Source organism: Thamnophis elegans, chromosome 3 (assembly GCF_009769535.1).
Source record: "Thamnophis elegans isolate rThaEle1 chromosome 3, rThaEle1.pri, whole genome shotgun sequence".
Classification (NCBI taxonomy): Eukaryota; Metazoa; Chordata; class Lepidosauria; order Squamata; family Colubridae; genus Thamnophis; species Thamnophis elegans.
In genome coordinates, this window is record NC_045543.1 from 56,849,129 (window position 1) to 56,866,968 (window position 17,840).

Consider the following 17,840-nt stretch of genomic DNA (forward strand, 5'->3'; position numbering starts at 1 on the left):
TCCTTAGTTCTGCCATAATAAACTATCAGCTTCACGTTAATGGAGACTTCCCTTTTGTTTGACTACTCCATTGTTTCAGAGGGGTAGCTCAATCAGACGTATAAAGTCTCAGATGAACAGTATGAACAGTGCCCTATCTTCAGCATCACAGTTTTCTCTACAGAAAGTACTGGATAATATAATTGGTGGGAGAATGTCAAATACTGTGAAGGTTCTTACTACTATTTAGGGAACCGGAATGAGAGCAGGAATGAGATAGACACCTCCTGGGCTGATGGATCACAAGTGCTCCATAGAGTCTCCTGTTCTCTTCCCAGTTGTTGGAATTGATCCTCTCCATTTCCACTACCACTCATCCTTCCCTTCCCCCATGCCTTGGTTAGTCACCAAAAAAGCAAAAGGACAGGGGATCACTTTGACTCGTCTTCTTGAATGTCTCCTTCTCATCATGCAGCTCTGAACGGAAAATGAATCTGGAGGAAAGGGAAATCTCTTGCCGGAGAATATATGTTTGGAGCAAGAAATAAAACGTTTGGAGATGTATTTTTGCTCTATCCTTAAAAAGGGGGTGGGGTGTGGGTGAGAGTAGAATTTCTTAACTGCGTCCTTTTTTCCCTTCAGATCCTAATAGGGAAAGAAGAGAAAAGACTCCTAAAACATGGCTCCACTAGCACACTAAATGCGAATTACAGCAAAGCGTTTGGAGAAAGCCCCAGTGCTAGGGAGACTTCCAACAGTCCGGCGAGGGTGACTACAACTCCCAGCGTTCCTCGCGGGGCGTTTGTCCCGCTCAGAGCGCTACCTGTTCGCCTTTCCAAAGCCGTCTTGGCAGGCAGGCAGTGGGTGTTTAGCTAGCGAAGCGACCGACTGGAGCTCCATCGGACGAGGAAGAAGCGTCGCTGCTACTTGCTTACCCTCCTGCTTGGCAACTTTGTGTTCCCTTGAACAAGAGCTTTGGAAACAAACTGCCAAGGGAAGGCAGAAGACTGGAAACGAGGGGAAGGAAGAAGTGGGGGAAAGAAGCGGCGAGTAGAAAGGGGAAGTGGCCCAAGGGAGATGGGGCGTCTCTGGAGGGTGGGGTCCTGCCTCTTGCGTTCCTCAGAGGCGTCTGAAAATCTGGATCTCCGGGTCGGTTCTTCTGGTGGATTCGAGCCATGGAGATCCAGCAGATCGCCCCGAAGGGTGGCGATGACACTCCAGGGATAGAACGGAATGGATCTTAATCCTTAGAGCCTAGTCTGGTTAGGCGGCCACCGGGAGAAGTCTGCGGGAGATCTTTCTGAAGCAGGGAGAGGAAATCGGCTGTGTAGGTTTGGGGAGCCTCCGAGGGGCCTGAAGAGCCCCGCAACTTGTATGGCTGGCGGTGGGAGACCGGCTGAGAGAGGAGCGCCTAGCATCGGTGGAGGGGGAGGTGGCTGAGGTGGGAAGGCAGATAGGGAGAAGGGGGTTTCTCCTAACGTGCCGGGCATTTGGCTCTCCAGTGATGTGGAGACTGAGTGTTTGGTGGCTCCTGAGCAGAGTCTGTCTGCTGTTCCCGCCGCCCTGTGCCCTCGTGTTGGCCGGGGTGCCCCTCTCTTCTTGCCACCCGCAGCCTTGCCGGATCCTCAAACGGATCGGGCACACGGTAAGGATCGGGGCGGCGCACCTACAACCTTGGGTTGCCTTCCAAGGCGGGGCAGGAGGCTGGAGAGCTCACAATGATATCCTGCTTCGAAGCCACTCTGCTGGGGAAGAATCTGGGTGGCAGGACCCCGGGACTCCAGAGAGGTGGAAAACGGGGATCGGTGTGAGAAGGCGAGCAAACCTGGGCACGGAGAACCTGATCGACAAAGAGAGTCCGGACCAGGCGCCACAACTGCCTCTAATACCGAGGGAGGCGCTCCTGTTGGCGGCGGAGAACCTCAACCGCGTCAAGGGGCTTCTGCCTTACAACCTTTCTCTGGAAGTGGTGATGGCTATCGAGGCGGGCCTGGGCGATCTACCTCTTTTCCCATTTTCTTCGCCCAGCGCCTCCTCCTGGAGCAACGACCCGGTCTCCTTCTTGCAGAGCATCTGCCACACTGTGGTGGTACAAGGCGTCTCGGCCATTCTTGCCTTTCCGCAGAGCAGAAGCGAGATCCTACAGATGGACTTCGTTGCCACCGCTTTGCACATTCCAGTGATCAGCATCGTACTCAATGAGTTTCCTCGAAAGAGTCAGGTAAGGGACGGCGGGAGATCAGGACGGGAAGAGGGGAGGGAGAGAGGGAGAGAGACCTGGGATCTTGCCTCTGTGAATGTGCGCGGAGAAGTGGCGACATGGAGAGGACCCACGCTCCCGGATCCGCGATAAATATTTAAGATCTCCAGCAGGGATGCCGGGAGGGGGGCGGTTCCTATGTAAGAATTCGGGCGAGTTGCCTTTAGTTTGCAAAGCTGATTTCAGAATTCAGTACCATGGACAGCGTGTAATGCTTCCCAGCAGCCAATTCTGGTGCTGCAGCGGGACAAAGCCGAGTTCAACAACATTCTCTGCTCGATCCAACACCACCATCCTTTCGGTGAACGCCGCTCGTTCTGTGTTACTGCTTGAGAAGCTGAATTTTTACTTGGACTGGGTTTTTTCTCTCTCTCTGAGTTAGAAAGGTAGTCTTTGCTCCACCAGGTGAAGTTGCTGAAGATCTAAAACGACATTTGTGCTCAGACTGTTTCCACCGCATAAGAGAAATAGGGATGAATGTATCTGCACGTTTGCCTGTCTGCTTGTGCGTGTGTGTTCAACTCTAATTAACTCTGAATTCGGAGGCTTTGCATGTTCTCAGAGAATTCAGATGGAGAGCCATCCAATCCAAATAAATTAAATATACTTTACTTTTGTTGTGCAAATATCGTGGATGATTGCAGGATAGATTAAACTTCTCAAAGTGTCTTTGTTTCCCCTATTCCATGTCTCTGAGATCATTTAATGTACTGAGAAAAGAAAGGCAGCTACATATATTCCAGCAGAGAGAGAGAGAGAGAGAGAGGCAGAGGAGGGGGGGGGGAAGGATAGGGATAGGGGGAGGGGGAGGGAGGGAGAGAAAATTAATTCCTTGGTTTGTGTATAAACCAAATAAAATGATGAGATTATTTTATTTATTTATTTAATTTATATAGCCACTCATCTCTCAGACAAGTGACTCTGGGAAGTGTACTACAAAACTAAAACACTATATTTGAGGTGCTTGGCTATTAATAATGGAAGCAAGAAACTGAGCAACTTCAAATATCTGTAAAAAGGAAACATATCTGTGCCTTCAGTTTATATTTAGTGTCTAGGAACAATCACCAGGCATTAGTGATTTGACTACTAGGTTTTGAGAAAAGGCAATATTATACGAATTAGCAGCTTATTGGAACTTGTGAAAGCTTTATTTTCCCTCTTCCTTAAGCCCAATTTATATTATTTTCTTACTACTAAAAAGTCAGTTCAAAGTTTGAAAAGACTTTTTTCTTCTCCAGCTTGGAGAACTGACGAATTGGGAAGCTTAAGATTACAAACCTCACTATTTACTTTGGAACAATCCTTATTTAACTCTGTGGGATTTACTTCTATTATAAAGATAGATAAGATTTGGATGATATAATGACTGTAATGTACATACGCATGGAGAGTGGGAATATGGGAATTTATTAAGGATAACATCGTAAATATATTGACAAGTCCTATGCAATACAGAGATTGTAAGGTTGCTTTAAAACTACATGTATAATTATGATATCACAGAATCACACATCTCTAAATCTTAAACATTTCATAGAGAGAAGAAAAACCAAAATCTTCTAAAACAATATGTTCCATTGCAGTCTGTACTTTCATTCATTGAAGAATGTGTATATGTAATTTAAAGTCATACACTCAGAAACATTAGAATATGTGATTGTTCTTAATTTTAAAAATGGTCTCCTCCTTCTCCTATGCATCCAAGTTCTTCCCCTACTTTCAAAGGACTTGATCTTTACATTATTTTCATAGCCTTTCTTCAAATACATTTCAGTATGTCAATAACCTTTTTCAAGTGCAATGCCTAAAATTGGACAAAAAATTTATAGGGTGACCAGATTAAAGCAGAACAAAATTGGAACACTTTCTCCTCAACTAAAGAACGCACAGTGTTTCTAGATTGGAAATGAAAATTGCATCAACACATTTATTTATTTATTAGGCATTCCACACATCATCACTGATTCATATTTAGCTTCTCCTTTACTAACTTCTCTAGTTTCTTTGCAGACATGGTGCTTCTAAATTCACTAAACCACATTGGGTATTTAAGAGTAAATGCTGAAGTTTTGATTTAAGTCTAAAAATGCAGGTTCTAAGTGTTGACCTAGTGCTCCAAAGCATGTGACATGATGGTTAAAGTCATGAACTCAGATCAGAAAATCCCCGATTCAAGCAGTTACTTAATCATCAAACTGGGTGATTTGGGGCCAGGCATTATCTTTCTCTCTACCCACAAAAAGTCATTTATCAAAAATAAAATAAAGGGAGATCCCTTGTGTCTAACCTGGAGTTTCATGAAGGAAAAAGATGGGATGCAATTGTAAAAAATTACATTTTCTTTTTTAAAGTTAAAATTATATTTCTATCTTAAATTGATAGCCACCACTTCTAAATTGGAGATCTTTTTATTTCTTTAGTCAACATGTTAGACAACGGTAAAATTAGGAACTTTCTTCTAAATTTAATCTTCAGTTTGACAACTCTATGAATTTGAGAATTTTTGAAAAGTAAAGTTTGAGAAAGGTGCTCAATCAAATTTTTAACTTTACTTGTTACTAATCTGTATTTCCTTTGATTTACAAGCTGCATGTAGAGCTGCATAATTCTGGGACTGCTTGCCAGCTTGCAAGGCAGGGTGCAGTTGACCAAAATGGCAGAGTTGAGGATTGGAGGGACCAAGCTCAGAATGGCTTGGATTGGAGTGGATCCTCAGTTAGCAACTGGTGGAATTCAATTTACGATGGCAATGGGGAGTGCCAGAATTGCCATCACTAATTGCCATTCCTGTGAACTCATGCTCTACGTCTCTGTTGCTTAGCAGTGGGACTTCCAGTTCCAATTGTGGTTTTAAGTCAAGGACTACATACTAACATGCCTACATATATAAATACACATGTACATATTTCAGTCTTTATGTAAAAGAGACACATACATTTTTGATTGCAAGCAGGCAGCAGCACAAGCTGACATTGGCTGATTCTGATTTTGAAAATGTTAAGCAGAACTGCAATTCTGCTTTAAAAGGACAACATTAGAAAATATTGTGCTTATAGACTAGACTGGGAAATGAAAAAGAAGGCAATGGCAATTCCATTCTGTAAGGTTGCCAAGAAACAGGCATGGACATGTCCATGCAGTTGCAATGAATCAAGAGAAAAAATTGTCTCCTTTTTTTACCAAAAACTGACACTTTTAATGTACATCAAAAACATTGGTTTCAGGAATATTACACCTTAAATTGCATCGGAAAAAATATTTTAGTGCTCCTCACACAAATGTCACAGATGCTACTTCTTCCTTGCTGTAATGTGGAAGTTTATTAAATGCAGAATAATTTTAGATGGACAGGGGGGAGTTTATATGAAAAGCACTGTTAAACCAGGTAGCTTTGGATTCTGTCAACTCAATTTTATTTGTTCCATAGGCAAGCTGAATTTATATAACTTCATTCATGTATTTATTTATTGCTAGATTTATACCTTCCTTGGGTCTCCTTGGCCCTATCACCTTTGCCATGACACTCCTCTGATCTCTAGGGTAATTACTACTAGAAATTAACCTGTCAGTTTATCCAGCTATGTCATCTTTTAGCTTCTATGAGGTGCTCATGTTTCAATCCAACCATAGCCATCCCAATTAGCTCTGTTCTTGGATATTGTGCTAATGTATATGTCCTACAAGAACATAGCTCAATGTATATGTCCCACAAGAACATAGCTCAAAGAGTAGGGCTTCAAGAGGTGATCCAAATGGTGGAAAAGCATCAAGGAAGCCAACATCAAGTCCATGCTTCAGAAATATGTGCAGTAGCATATAATTAGAAGAACCTATTTGAGTAGGAATATTCAAGCATCTGAGATCCTAAAGTCTAGGAAAGACTAGGAAAAGTTATAGCTAGCATTCTATCCAACATTTGACTACCTTTTGCCCAAAGCTGTTCATGTATAAATAACAGAAGATTCTATACAAGCTTTGTCCATTGTTGAAAACTCAATAATACTTCCATTCTTATAGACTAGGAGTTGCGGATTAACTTCAAGAACTGGTGCTGGGATACATGTTCCTGGCTAGTTTTGGGATATCAGGAGAAAGGCCCCTTCTCTCCTGTTAGTGTGATGAGGATTCATCCAGGAGGTAATAACCCAGGATTTGGAAGTTAGTAGCCTTCCAAAGATTGTTGAACTGCAGGTAGCTCCATCAACATAGTTTGTGAAAAATGGTATTGGAAATGAATGGCCATAAATATGCCATGCATGTTTTCTGTTAGCAACCAGTTGAACTTCTTCCCAATAGTAATAGCAATACTGGTAGAAATTAGACCACTTTATAGTGCTTTACACTCCTCTCTAAGAGGTTTACAGAGTCAGCATATTGTCCGCAACAATCTGGGTCCTCATTTTACTCATCTTGGAAGGATGAATCAACCTTGAATCAGTGAGATTTGAACTGCCAAACTGCAGCTAGCAGTCAGCTAAAGTAGCCTGCAGTACTCTAACCACTGCACCACCTTGAATAGCAAACATGCCACTCGAAATATGTATCTATATTTGTATATTTGTAATGGCTAGATTAACACTCTATTCTTCAACCATCAGCTGGTCCTCATTATTTTTTATTTATAATACAATTTGAAATTCTGTTACATCCCCATTACACTGCAGATAGTCCTTGACTTATAACAGATCATTATGTGACCTTTCAAAGTTATGATAGCATTGAAAAATGTGACTTATGACAATTTTCACAGTTGTGTTCTTTGCAGCATCCCCACAGTCATGTAATCAAAATTCAGTCGCTTGGCCATTGGCTCATATTAATGACAGTTGCAGCCAGTGGTGAAATTAAAAAAAAAATACTACCGGTTCTGTGGGTGTGGCAGGGGAAGGATACTGCAAAATTCCCATTCCCACCCCACTCTGGGGCCAACCAGAGGTGGTATTTACTCATTCTTTGAACTACTCAAAATTTTCGCTATAGGTTCTCCAGAACCAGTCAGAACCTGCTGAATTTCACCCCTGGTTGCAGTATCCGGGGATCATGTGATCCCTTTTGCGCCTTCCAACAAGCAAAGTCAGTGGGGAAGCCAAATTCACTTATCAACCATGTTATGAACTTAACAACTGCAGTGATTCACTTAACAACCATGGCAAGAAAGGTTGTAAAATGGGGCAAAACTCTCTTAACAAATATCTCACCTAGCAATATAATTTTTGGGCTTAATTGTGGTCATACGTTGAGGACTACCTGTATGTATCTTTAGCCTTGACAATGGGGCCACATTTCAACAATAGAGTATACCATTCTAAAATTTCAGCGTGCGTCTTTCCTCTTGCTTGGTATCAATCTTTCATTTTAAGCTACACTGTTAACATTTTTAGCTCCAAAGCATTTGATTTCCTAGTATAGTTGTTTTGTCCAGAATGATCAACCACTTTGGTGAGGATTCTTTGATGGCTTTGTAAATAGGTTCATCCTCCAGGACCATAAAGCAACTTTATATCTCAGGCCCAGAGCCAGTAATTTTACTCGGAATTACTATAAATTGCAAAATTGGCCTGGTCGTATTTAATAATGAGAGTTATTAGCCTGTGCATGTAATTCTACATGTGCTAGTAGTACATCGCTAATCTAGAAGAATGAGCACGGACGCTGATAAAGGACAGCTTCATTTGCAGTGAGCTTGCCTGCAAAGCAGTATAATGAGGTTACTGTTTGTTTTTCTGTCTCTTGATTCTGTGGCAGTTCTCAATAGGCTATTTATGGAAATGGGTTATGGGATAGTTGGCATATTTTGTGCTCTAACCTCTAAAGCAAGGGGCTAAACCTGTATCATTAGAATCCTTGGACCCCGAAGAAGTTAGCCTCCAAAGCCTAATTTCTGTGATTCAGCTGAGACAAAATAATCAGCTTGTTTGTTAATGATTCAGGAGTAGAAACTGGGAAAACATATGCACCTTCTGGCACAAATAGGTTAAACAATAATGGGAACTGAGGATAGAAACTAAATTGCTGAGTATCAGAGAAGGAAGGGAACATCTTCAATCTACAGCATAAGCAAGTTGGTTCTATTTGGGCCAATTTCTCTTTCAGCCAAGCCTCTTCCATCTGGACTCACTCCAGTTCTTGGCCTTAATGACACACTTTCTTAACTTGAGGCTTCAAGGTGCTTTTCAACCTGCACCTGCTAGGAAATTATCCTGGGATTGTTGGTATACAGGACAGCTACCACTGAGCTAAGAGGCCATCTTTTTCAGAGTTCAAACTTAGGGGGGGAAATACCAAATGAATATAATGAAAAGATCCTAGTGGAAGATTTCTGGGATGTTCTCTGTAGATCAGAGGTCTTCAAACTTGGCAACTTGCTGCCTGGAGAATTCTGGGAATTGAAGTCTACAAGTCTTAAAGTTGCCCAGTTTGGGGACCCCTGCTGTAGATGGTGACAGGTATGTATGTGAAATAGTTTAAACTCTTGTTTTCAGGAAGAGAGTTTTATGCCAATATAATTTCAGTAGAAATGTGAATGTATTTAGGAATCTGCTTCAGACATCCCCCCCTCTCTCTCTCCCTCCCTCCCCCCCTCTCAAGTCAGCTAGGGTATTGGTTAAAGTGTTAGGCTAGAAACTGGGTGACCGGGAATTCTAGTTCTGCCATAAGCACAAAGGCGTCTGGGTGAACTTTAGCTAGTCCTTCTCTCAATCCTAGGAAGAAACACAAGGCAATTCATTTCCCAAAAAACTTTGCCAGAAATGCAGGGACTTGTTCACCAGGAGTTGACTTGAAGGCATCTGTCTGTCTGTCTGTCTGTCTGTCTGTCTGGCTGGCTGGCTATCTATCTATCTATCTATCTATCTATCTATCTATCTATCTATCTATCTATCTATCTCTCTCTCTCTCTCTCTCTCTCTCTCTCTCTATCTATCTATCATCTATCTATCTATCTATCTATCTATCTATCTATCTATCTATCTATCTATCTATCTCTATCTATCATCTATCTATCTATCTATCTATCTATCTATCTATCTATCTATCTATCTATCTATCTATCTATCTATCTATCTATCTATCATCTATCTGGAGTTAAATCTTCTAATCCACTCAAGATCACTCTTTCAGCTCTCCCAGGGAAAAGATGTTCATCTCCAAGGATGCAACAGAAACTATTGCTGCCACTCTCACATGAAAAGATGTATCAATCTGCAAGGGCATTTTTAAAGAGGCTTAGCTTCCAGTTTGACTCATTGTGCATCCTTGCCTTGATTCCATGCATGCACCAAAGTAGCTTAGAATGTGCTACTGGAATCATCTTCCCAGAAATCTGGGGATTTTTTTTCTTTGTTTAAATAATTTTCTATGGATTAAAGTACCAATGTAAACAGAAGCTATTGAACCTCAGAGGCAGAATAGACAAGATGAGGGCAACCAATTGACAGGAGTGTAAGAGTTTTGTGCTCTACAAGGCCTGGAATAACATAATGTAGCAAATCTATATACAGTACTTTATTGCAGCCCAACAACTATTGAGCTCTGGGTCAACTCTACCCTTCCATAACTTTGCATGGTGATGTTGCCGCATGGCTGTATGCCTTTAATACTCAGCGCTTTATACTTAGTCTGTTAAGGCTCAGTTCAAACCAAAGTCTCAAAGTTCACAAAGTAGCACCAACCTTTCCCTTCTCCAAAAGGTCTTGCACTAGTTGGGATTAAGGTCCTTTTTCAGTGTGGTTGCTTCTTCTAAGGGGAATGAGACAATTTGCCACAGCCAACTTGCTGCAGCAAACTCACTGTGGCCGACTCACCACAGCCAACATGTGGCAAGAGAACTCGCCACCGTCAGCTCGCTACATGACAACTTGTTGTGGGACAATTTAACAATTCTATTTAACTATTTAAAATAAATACAAATTATTTTAATTTTTGCTGTTCACACTTGATTCTCTCCTTTCTTTTGCATCCTTTCTTTAATTTCACCATTCCTTTGATATTAGTGTAACTCTTACCCTGCAGCAAGTTGTCCTGTGGCGAGATGGCCATGATGAGTTTTTCTCTCTTGCGCTCTGCAGTAGGACTTCCTCTGCATGGAGGTGGAAAAGAAACTCCACTCGCAGGGGAGCTGAAGCCTGAGCAGCCCGTGGGGTGCCAGGGGATTTTCAGCGGGTGAGACTACAGACCCGTGCTAAGGTGAGCAGGACGCATTGGAGATGTCCTGTAGCAAGTTGGCCATGGTGACTTGGCTGTGGCAGGTCATAGACCCTCTTCTAGGTGCTGCTGAGATCCATTCAAAGCTCTGCTCTTAAGCAGTGTTGCTTTCCAGCATTCCAGCTGAGCTTCCAAGCGAGGCTCCAGACAAGGAACCCCACCAGGAACATAGCTTGTGGTCCTTGCAACTGACTGATAGACTAGCCTGTAATAGCTATCAGTCTCCAGAATATTACCTCTCACTTCCTCACCTGCAGGCTGTTTGCTGTCTCCTTTCTCTCCTAAACACACACAACATTCTGTTTTAGCATTAGCTTTTGCAAGCTAAGGCTCTGGATGGGGTGAGACTGCCTCTGGACACCAGATGTGACTCAATTAGTCAAGTAGCTGGAATGCCAGCTTGGATGCTTGTAAGAATGAATGCATGCACGAGCATATTTCTCAGGTTTCTAGGGCCATAAACTTTTTATATCCTTTTGAGGGGGAAAAAAAGCATGAGCTATACTGAGCCCTGGGAAGGTAAATGGAAAACATTTCTGTCTGTACTCTTCCAAAGTACAGACAGCAATTCCAGCTTTACTTCCCCATACAATCTCTTCCTTGTATCTCTTTTTTATTTGGGGAAGGAGGTGGAGGTGTTTGAAATCAGAGCCATAGATGTTATATATGTTGACAGCAGCAGGATTACTGTAAGCACAAAAATGGAAGGACACTTTGATTCCCACAATGGAAAAATGGCTGAAAACGTTGACGGAGTTAGAAGAGATGACTAAATTGACTTCTGAGATTAAGAAGAAATTACTTTTCTTTCTACTTGGAAACCACTTCTGGGTTTTGTGCTTGAGATGGGGAAAAAATGAAACTTTGATTTTGGGTTTTACTGATTAGATAGGTTTATTGTTACAGAAATGTCTAGTTTTTACTATGATGTAAAAGTAAAACATTGAGGTTTGATGCTATTATCTTATTCTACTGCACCAAAGGGAGTTGGAAGTCAATGCCTTTTCTTTCTTTCTTTCCTTTTTCCTTACACTTTTCCCTTCACTTCTTCCTCTCTAATTGTCCTACTATTTTTTGTTTTTTTGTATTTTATATTATAAATTAATAAAATGAATAAATAAAATCAGAGCCATAGCAACACTCCATATCTGCAAGTGGGATTTTCCCATGCGTTGTTTTCCCAATTTAAATGCTGTTCATACAGAGACAATACAAACACCTCTGTGTCTTTTCTTCTTGGAGAGGCCTGAGCAATTAAAATTGGAAACGTGCTTGGTCTCCAAGCATCGTAGCTCCATCTTTCAGGCAGCTGATAATTGATATTCTTACTTAATTCAATTCAATTCAATTTACTTTATTTGTATGCCGCCCTTTTCCCTGAGGGGACTCAGGGCGGCTCACAGTTCAAAGGGGGGGGGGGAACAGACAAGTTACAAACATGAAAACCATACACCGTTAAAAAGCACAACAGTCATACCATTCGAGTGGGGTTGCAAGTCTTTTAGCCCCAGGCCTGTCAGAACAGCCAGGTTTTAAGGGCTATGCGGAAGGTCTGGAGGGTGGTGAGGGTACGAATCTCCACGGGGAGTTCGTTCCAGAGGGTCGGAGCAGCCACCGAGAAGGCTCTCCTCCGGGTAGTTGCCAGACGACATTGGCCGGCAGATGGAATTCGGAGGAGGCCTAGTCTATGGGATCTTATCGGTCTAGTGGAGGTAATTGGCAGTAGGCGGTCTCTCAAGTACCCAGATCCAATACCATGCAGGGCTTTGTAGGTGACAACTAGCACCTTGAAGCGCACCCGGAGATCAACAGGCAGCCAGTGCAGCTTGCGGAGGATAGGTGTTACGTGGGTGAATCGAGGCGCACCCACGATCGCTCGCGCGGCTGCATTCTGGACCAGCTGAAGTCACCAAATACTCTTCAAGGGCAGCCCCATGTAGAGCACGTTGCAGTATTCCAGCCTAGAGGTCACAAGGGCATGAGTGACTGTTGTGAGAGCCTCCTGGTTCAGATAGGGACGCAACTGGTGCACCAGGCGAACCTGGGCAAATGCCCCCCTGGTCACAGCTGACAAATGATGTTCAAGAGTCAGCTGTGGGTCCAGGAGGACTCCCAAGTTGCGAACCCTATCTGAGGCGCGTACTATTTGACCCCCCAGCCTGAGAGATGGAACACTTGGCCAATTAGTGGGAGGGAAGCACAGCAGCCACTCGGTCTTATCTGGATTGAGTACAAGCTTGTTAACCCCCATCCAGTCTCTAACAGCCTCAAGGCCCTGGCTCATCACGTCCATCGCTTCATTGAGTTGGCACAGGGAGGACAGATACAACTGTGTATCGTCCGCATACTGGTGGTATTTTATCCCGTGCCGTCGAATGATCTCACCCAGCGGTTTCATGTAGATATTAAAAAGAAGGGGGGACAGGACCGAACCCTGCGGCACCCCATACGTTAGGGGCCTAGGGGTCGATCTCTGCCCTCCCACTAACACCGACTGCGACCTGTCCGAGAGGTAAGAGGAGAACCACCGTAAGACAGTGCCTCCCACCCCCACCTCCCGCAGTCGTCGCAGAAGGATACCATGGTCGATGGTATTGAAAGCCACAGAGAGGTCAAGGAGTACCAGGATGGAGGCGTGACCTCCATCCCTGGCCCTCCAGAGATCATCGGTCAATGCGACCAAAGCGGTTTCCGTGCTGTAGCCAGGCCTGAAGCCTGACTGGAATGGATCTAGATAACTGGTTTCCTCCAAGGACCGCTGGAGCTGAAAGGCCACCACCTTCTCAACAACCTTCCCCACAAAGGGGAGGTTGGAGACTGGACGATAGTTGTTCAGGACAGCTGGATCCAAAGATTGTTTCTTCAGGAGGGGTCTCACCACCGCCGCCTTTAATGTGGGGGGAAAGACCCCCTCCCGAAGGGAGGCGGCAACAACCGCCTGGATCCAGCCCCGTGTCACCTCCCTGCTTACCAAGAAACGTCCCTGCATTTTTCCTACCAATTCTCATTTCAGTTTGATGGAAGAGAATTGGCTTTCAAAGCACATTCAAAGGAGTGAAGAAAATCTCAGGAGTGGCGTGTGATATTTGGGTGGCATTTAATTCTGAGATTGTTAAAGAGTGGTTGTAATGTCCTGTTTTTCTCTGCGCTGTACGCTCCCTATCAATCTGCAGCTTCCAGTTTCTTGCAGTTCAGTTAAATCTCGAGAGAAAACTTCAGGAAGGAAATGTCCCCCTATTCATTATTTCTGGCAGTAATGGTTACTATCACCATTGCTCTTGAAAAATGATTAGAGAATTTCTCTCTCCTCCGGAGAAATTTGAGAGATACCGACTGTCCATGATGTCTGCCCACAAATGCAATGGTAATCTAGAAAGAAAAGTTGTGGTTATCTGACTATTTATGTGATTTAGATCACAGGTGTCAAACTTGTTGTACCACGTTGCCGTCACGTGACGTTTTGTGATGTTTTTTCCCTTCGCAGAGCTGGGGTGGGCATGGCCTGTGTGTGACACATCCGGCCCACAGACTACCAGTTGGACACCCCTGATTTAGACCAACCATATGCTACTTTAAACTAGAAAGTAGTACCCAGCTGACTCTGGCTGGTCCTGAAAACAATTTAAAAAGATTCCAGCCAGGCTTGCATTTGGATAGGAGACCACCAGAAGATCCCAGAACTGTAGGCTACATCAAAGCATTGTAGAAAAAGGTAGTAGCAAATCACTTTATTTATTTATTTTCAACTTATTAGTCACCAAACTCCAATACACAGATAGTCCTCGACTAACAACAGTTCATTTAGTAGTCATTTGAAGTTACAACAGCACTGAAAAAAGTGTCTTATGACCGTTTTTCACACTTACGACCAGTGCAGTATCCCACAGTCATGTGATCAAATTTCAGGTACACTTGGCAACTGGCATGTATTGATGACAGCTGCACATGATTCCCTTTTGCAACCTTCTGATAAGCAAAGCCAATGGGAAATCTGGGTTCACTTCACAGTCGTGTTACTAACTGAACAACGGCAGTTATTCACTTAACAACCATGGCAAGAAAGGTTGTAAAATGGGGCAAAATTCACTTAACTCTCTCACTTAGCAACAGAAATGTTGGGCTCCACTTTAGTCATAAGTTGAGGAGTATCTCTACTACTTAATTGTTTATTAGCCACTCAACGCCAATGAACTATTTATTTATTTATTTATTTATTTATTTATTTATTTATTTATTTATTTATTTATTTATTTATTTATTTAAAAATGTATTAGTCTCCCAACTCTAGTGGATTTAATGCATATTGCCAATAAAACTATGTGGGCTTGTAATGACCAGGAGCTTAGCTCAAGCTTAGCTCAAAGCATATTATTATTAACGTTTGATATTATAATATTCTTTTGTGCTAAAGCTATGAAAGAATGCCTCACCAAGCATTACAGCTCAAGAGAATAAGCCATCTTCAAGGCATTAAAGCAACTGTGTCCTCTAAAAGGTTTGGAAAAGCTGCTTTGAACCTCTTCCCCTGTTGTGCTGAAGAGTGATTGAAGCTTTATATTAGTTCACCGGGCTCTATTCCACAAAATGAAATTTAACTTAGAGAAAAGCAAGATTTTACACTCAAGCAAGAAAAATTGAAAGTACAGAACTAGGTGGAAACCTGGTTCAAACTAATAAGCATGAGAGGAGTCTTAGAGTCCTAGTGGACAACCCTCTAAACATGAGCCTACAGTGTACAGCAGCAGCTTTAAAAAGCCAATGCAATCCTAAATTGCATTAACAAAGGAATAGAATCATGATCTCATGAAGTACTAGTACCGCTCTATAAAGCCTTATTCTAAGACCACACATAGAATGCAATTTTCTGGTCACCTCAGTACAAACAAAAAATGTTGAGACTTTGGAAAGAGTCCACAGAAGAGCAATGGAAATGATTAGGGGCCTAGAAGCTTAGAAAATGAAGAATAATTGCAGGAACTGGCTATACCTAGTCTAGTGAAAAGAAGAACCAAGTGTTATTCAGGAGGTTCTGACCAGTTCTAGAGAACTGGTAGCAGAAATTTTGAGTAGTTCAGAGAACTAGTAAATACCACCTCTGACTGGCCCCACCCCAGGGGTGGGTTTCAACTGGTACGGACCGGTACAGCTGTACCGGATGGTGAAATTTAACGTAACTTCCCATACCTATTGGTCAGGAGGCCCCGTACCAGAATGCTCCCGCCCCTCGTTTGCTCTTTCACTCGCCCCGCCCATTCTCACCATGCTGCAGAAAAGTTCTCAAAAGAAGAACCAGAAGAAGAAAGAACTGGTGAGGGCTGGGGTGGGGGGGAGGATGTTGGGGAAGAGGAAAGAGGCAGAGGGGCTGCTAGAAGAGTGTGTGCGTGTGCACAGGCTGTGAGTTTTAAAAAATGTCTGAGTGAATCCAGGAAGAGGGAAGAGGCAGAGGGGCTGGAAGATACTATAGGAATACACACTTCTAGCCCTTCTGCCTCTTCCCTCTTCCTGGATTCACTCAGATGTTTTTAAAACTCACAGTGTGTGCACACGGACATGCTTCCAGCCCCTCTGCCACTTCCCTCTTCCTAGATTCACTCAGACGTTTTTAAGACTCACAGCCTGTGCACAGCACACACTCTTCCAGCCCCTTTGCCTCTTCCCTTTTCCTGGATTCACTCAGACGTTTTTAAGACTCACAGCCTGTCACACACAAACACACTTCCAGCCCCTCTGCCTCTTCCCTCTTCCTGCATTCACTCAGACGTTTTTAAAACTCACAGCCTGTCACACACACACACTTCCAGTCCCTCTGCCTCTTCCCTCTTCCTAGATTCACTCAGACGTTTTTAAGACTCACAGTCTGTGCACAGCACACACTCTTCCAGCCCCTTTGCCTCTTCCCTCTTCCTGGATTCACTCAGACATTTTTAAGACTCACAGCCTGTGTACATGCACACACTCTTCCACTTCCATTAAAAATGTCTGAGTGAATCCAGGAAGAGGGAAGAGGCAGAGGAGCAGAGTGTGTGCTGTACACAGGCTGTGAGTTTTAAAAACGTCTCAGTGAATGCAGGAAGAGGGAAGAGGCAAAGGGGCTGGAAGTGTGTGTGTAAGGTGGTTAGTAATGTTGAAGACTGGCAAGGACAACCATATTTCGTCTGTAAGTAGCTGTTTTATTGTTTTTTGTACTTATTCTTATTTAAATAGTAAGTGCACAAAATAATAAATTTACTTTTTATATCTTCTTTTTGTAGGTCATTCTTTGGGGCAAATAATTCAGTGACATCGACCTGGCCACTCCCACCAAGTCACATAACTGCCAAGCCACTCCTACTCAGTCACATGACTGCCAAGCTACTCTTACCCGGTCACATGATTGCCAAGCCATTCCCACCTGGTCACACAGGCACCAAGCCCCTCCCAGAAAACAGGCCACGCCTACAGAATAGGTTCTAAAAAAATTTGAAACCCATCACTGCCCCGCCTCCATCTGCCTCCTGAGTCCCAGCTGATCGGGAGGGAATGGGGATTTAGCAGTAACCTTCCCCTGGAGTGAGGAGGGAAAGGAGATTTTACAGTATCCTTCCCCTGCCATGCCCATCAAGCCAAGCCATGCCCACCAAACCATGCCACTCCCACCAAGCCACATCCACAGAACCGGTAGTAAAAAAAATTGAATCCCATCATTGGGGTGACATGATAGCATCTTCCAATACTTGAAGAGCTGCCATAAAGAAGAGGGGGGCAACTTATTTACCAAAGCACCTGTCGGTAGGAAAAGAAGCAATGGATGGGAACTAACCAAAGTGAGAAGCAACTTAGAACTAAGGAGAAAATTCATAACAGTCAGAACAATTAGCAGTGGAACAAATTGCCCTTGGAAGTCATGAGCGCTCCATTACTGGGGGCTTTTAAGAAGAGACTGGATATCCATTTATCAGAAATAGTATAGGCCTTCTGCGAGAGCAGGGGTGTTGGACAAGATGACCTCCAAAGTCTCTTCCAACTCTGTTACTGTTACAAAGCAAAGCAGCTCATGCATGCAGAAACCATCTGGAGACATTGTTTACCAAGCCTTCAACATTGCACCTTGCAGAAGATTCTTTCAAAGGCTTTGTAGACTTCTATTTTACAACATGGTAGTGTTTACAACGTTAGCAATTTCATTTCTTAATCATTTGAAATTATTTGGGTCAAAAGAAGATGGCTGTTTAAAACATCCACAATAAATCCTATTCACAAATCTTCTACATTATCTGGAATGCCCGAAGCAGTGACTGAGGGACCCAGAACATCATTTCCTCACAAAAAAGCAGGAGAATTTGTGCAAAAAGAGTAAAATGTATGGGTGTTGTCGGTTTCTATAATTTTATACTCCTTGCAGAATTAGGTTTCTATT

The 17,840-nt window shown here is 43.2% G+C and overlaps 1 protein-coding gene across 1 annotated transcript in view; it reads left to right on the forward strand.

The window, feature by feature from the left end:
* Positions 1–1,483: 1,483 nt before the first annotated feature.
* GRIN3A (glutamate ionotropic receptor NMDA type subunit 3A) overlaps positions 1,484–17,840 on the forward strand; it is a 144,023-nt gene continuing 127,666 nt past the window's right edge. The window contains exon 1 of the mRNA XM_032213814.1: positions 1,484–2,200. Coding sequence (XP_032069705.1) covers positions 1,484–2,200 — 717 coding nt within the window. The remainder of the gene's footprint in view (positions 2,201–17,840) is intronic.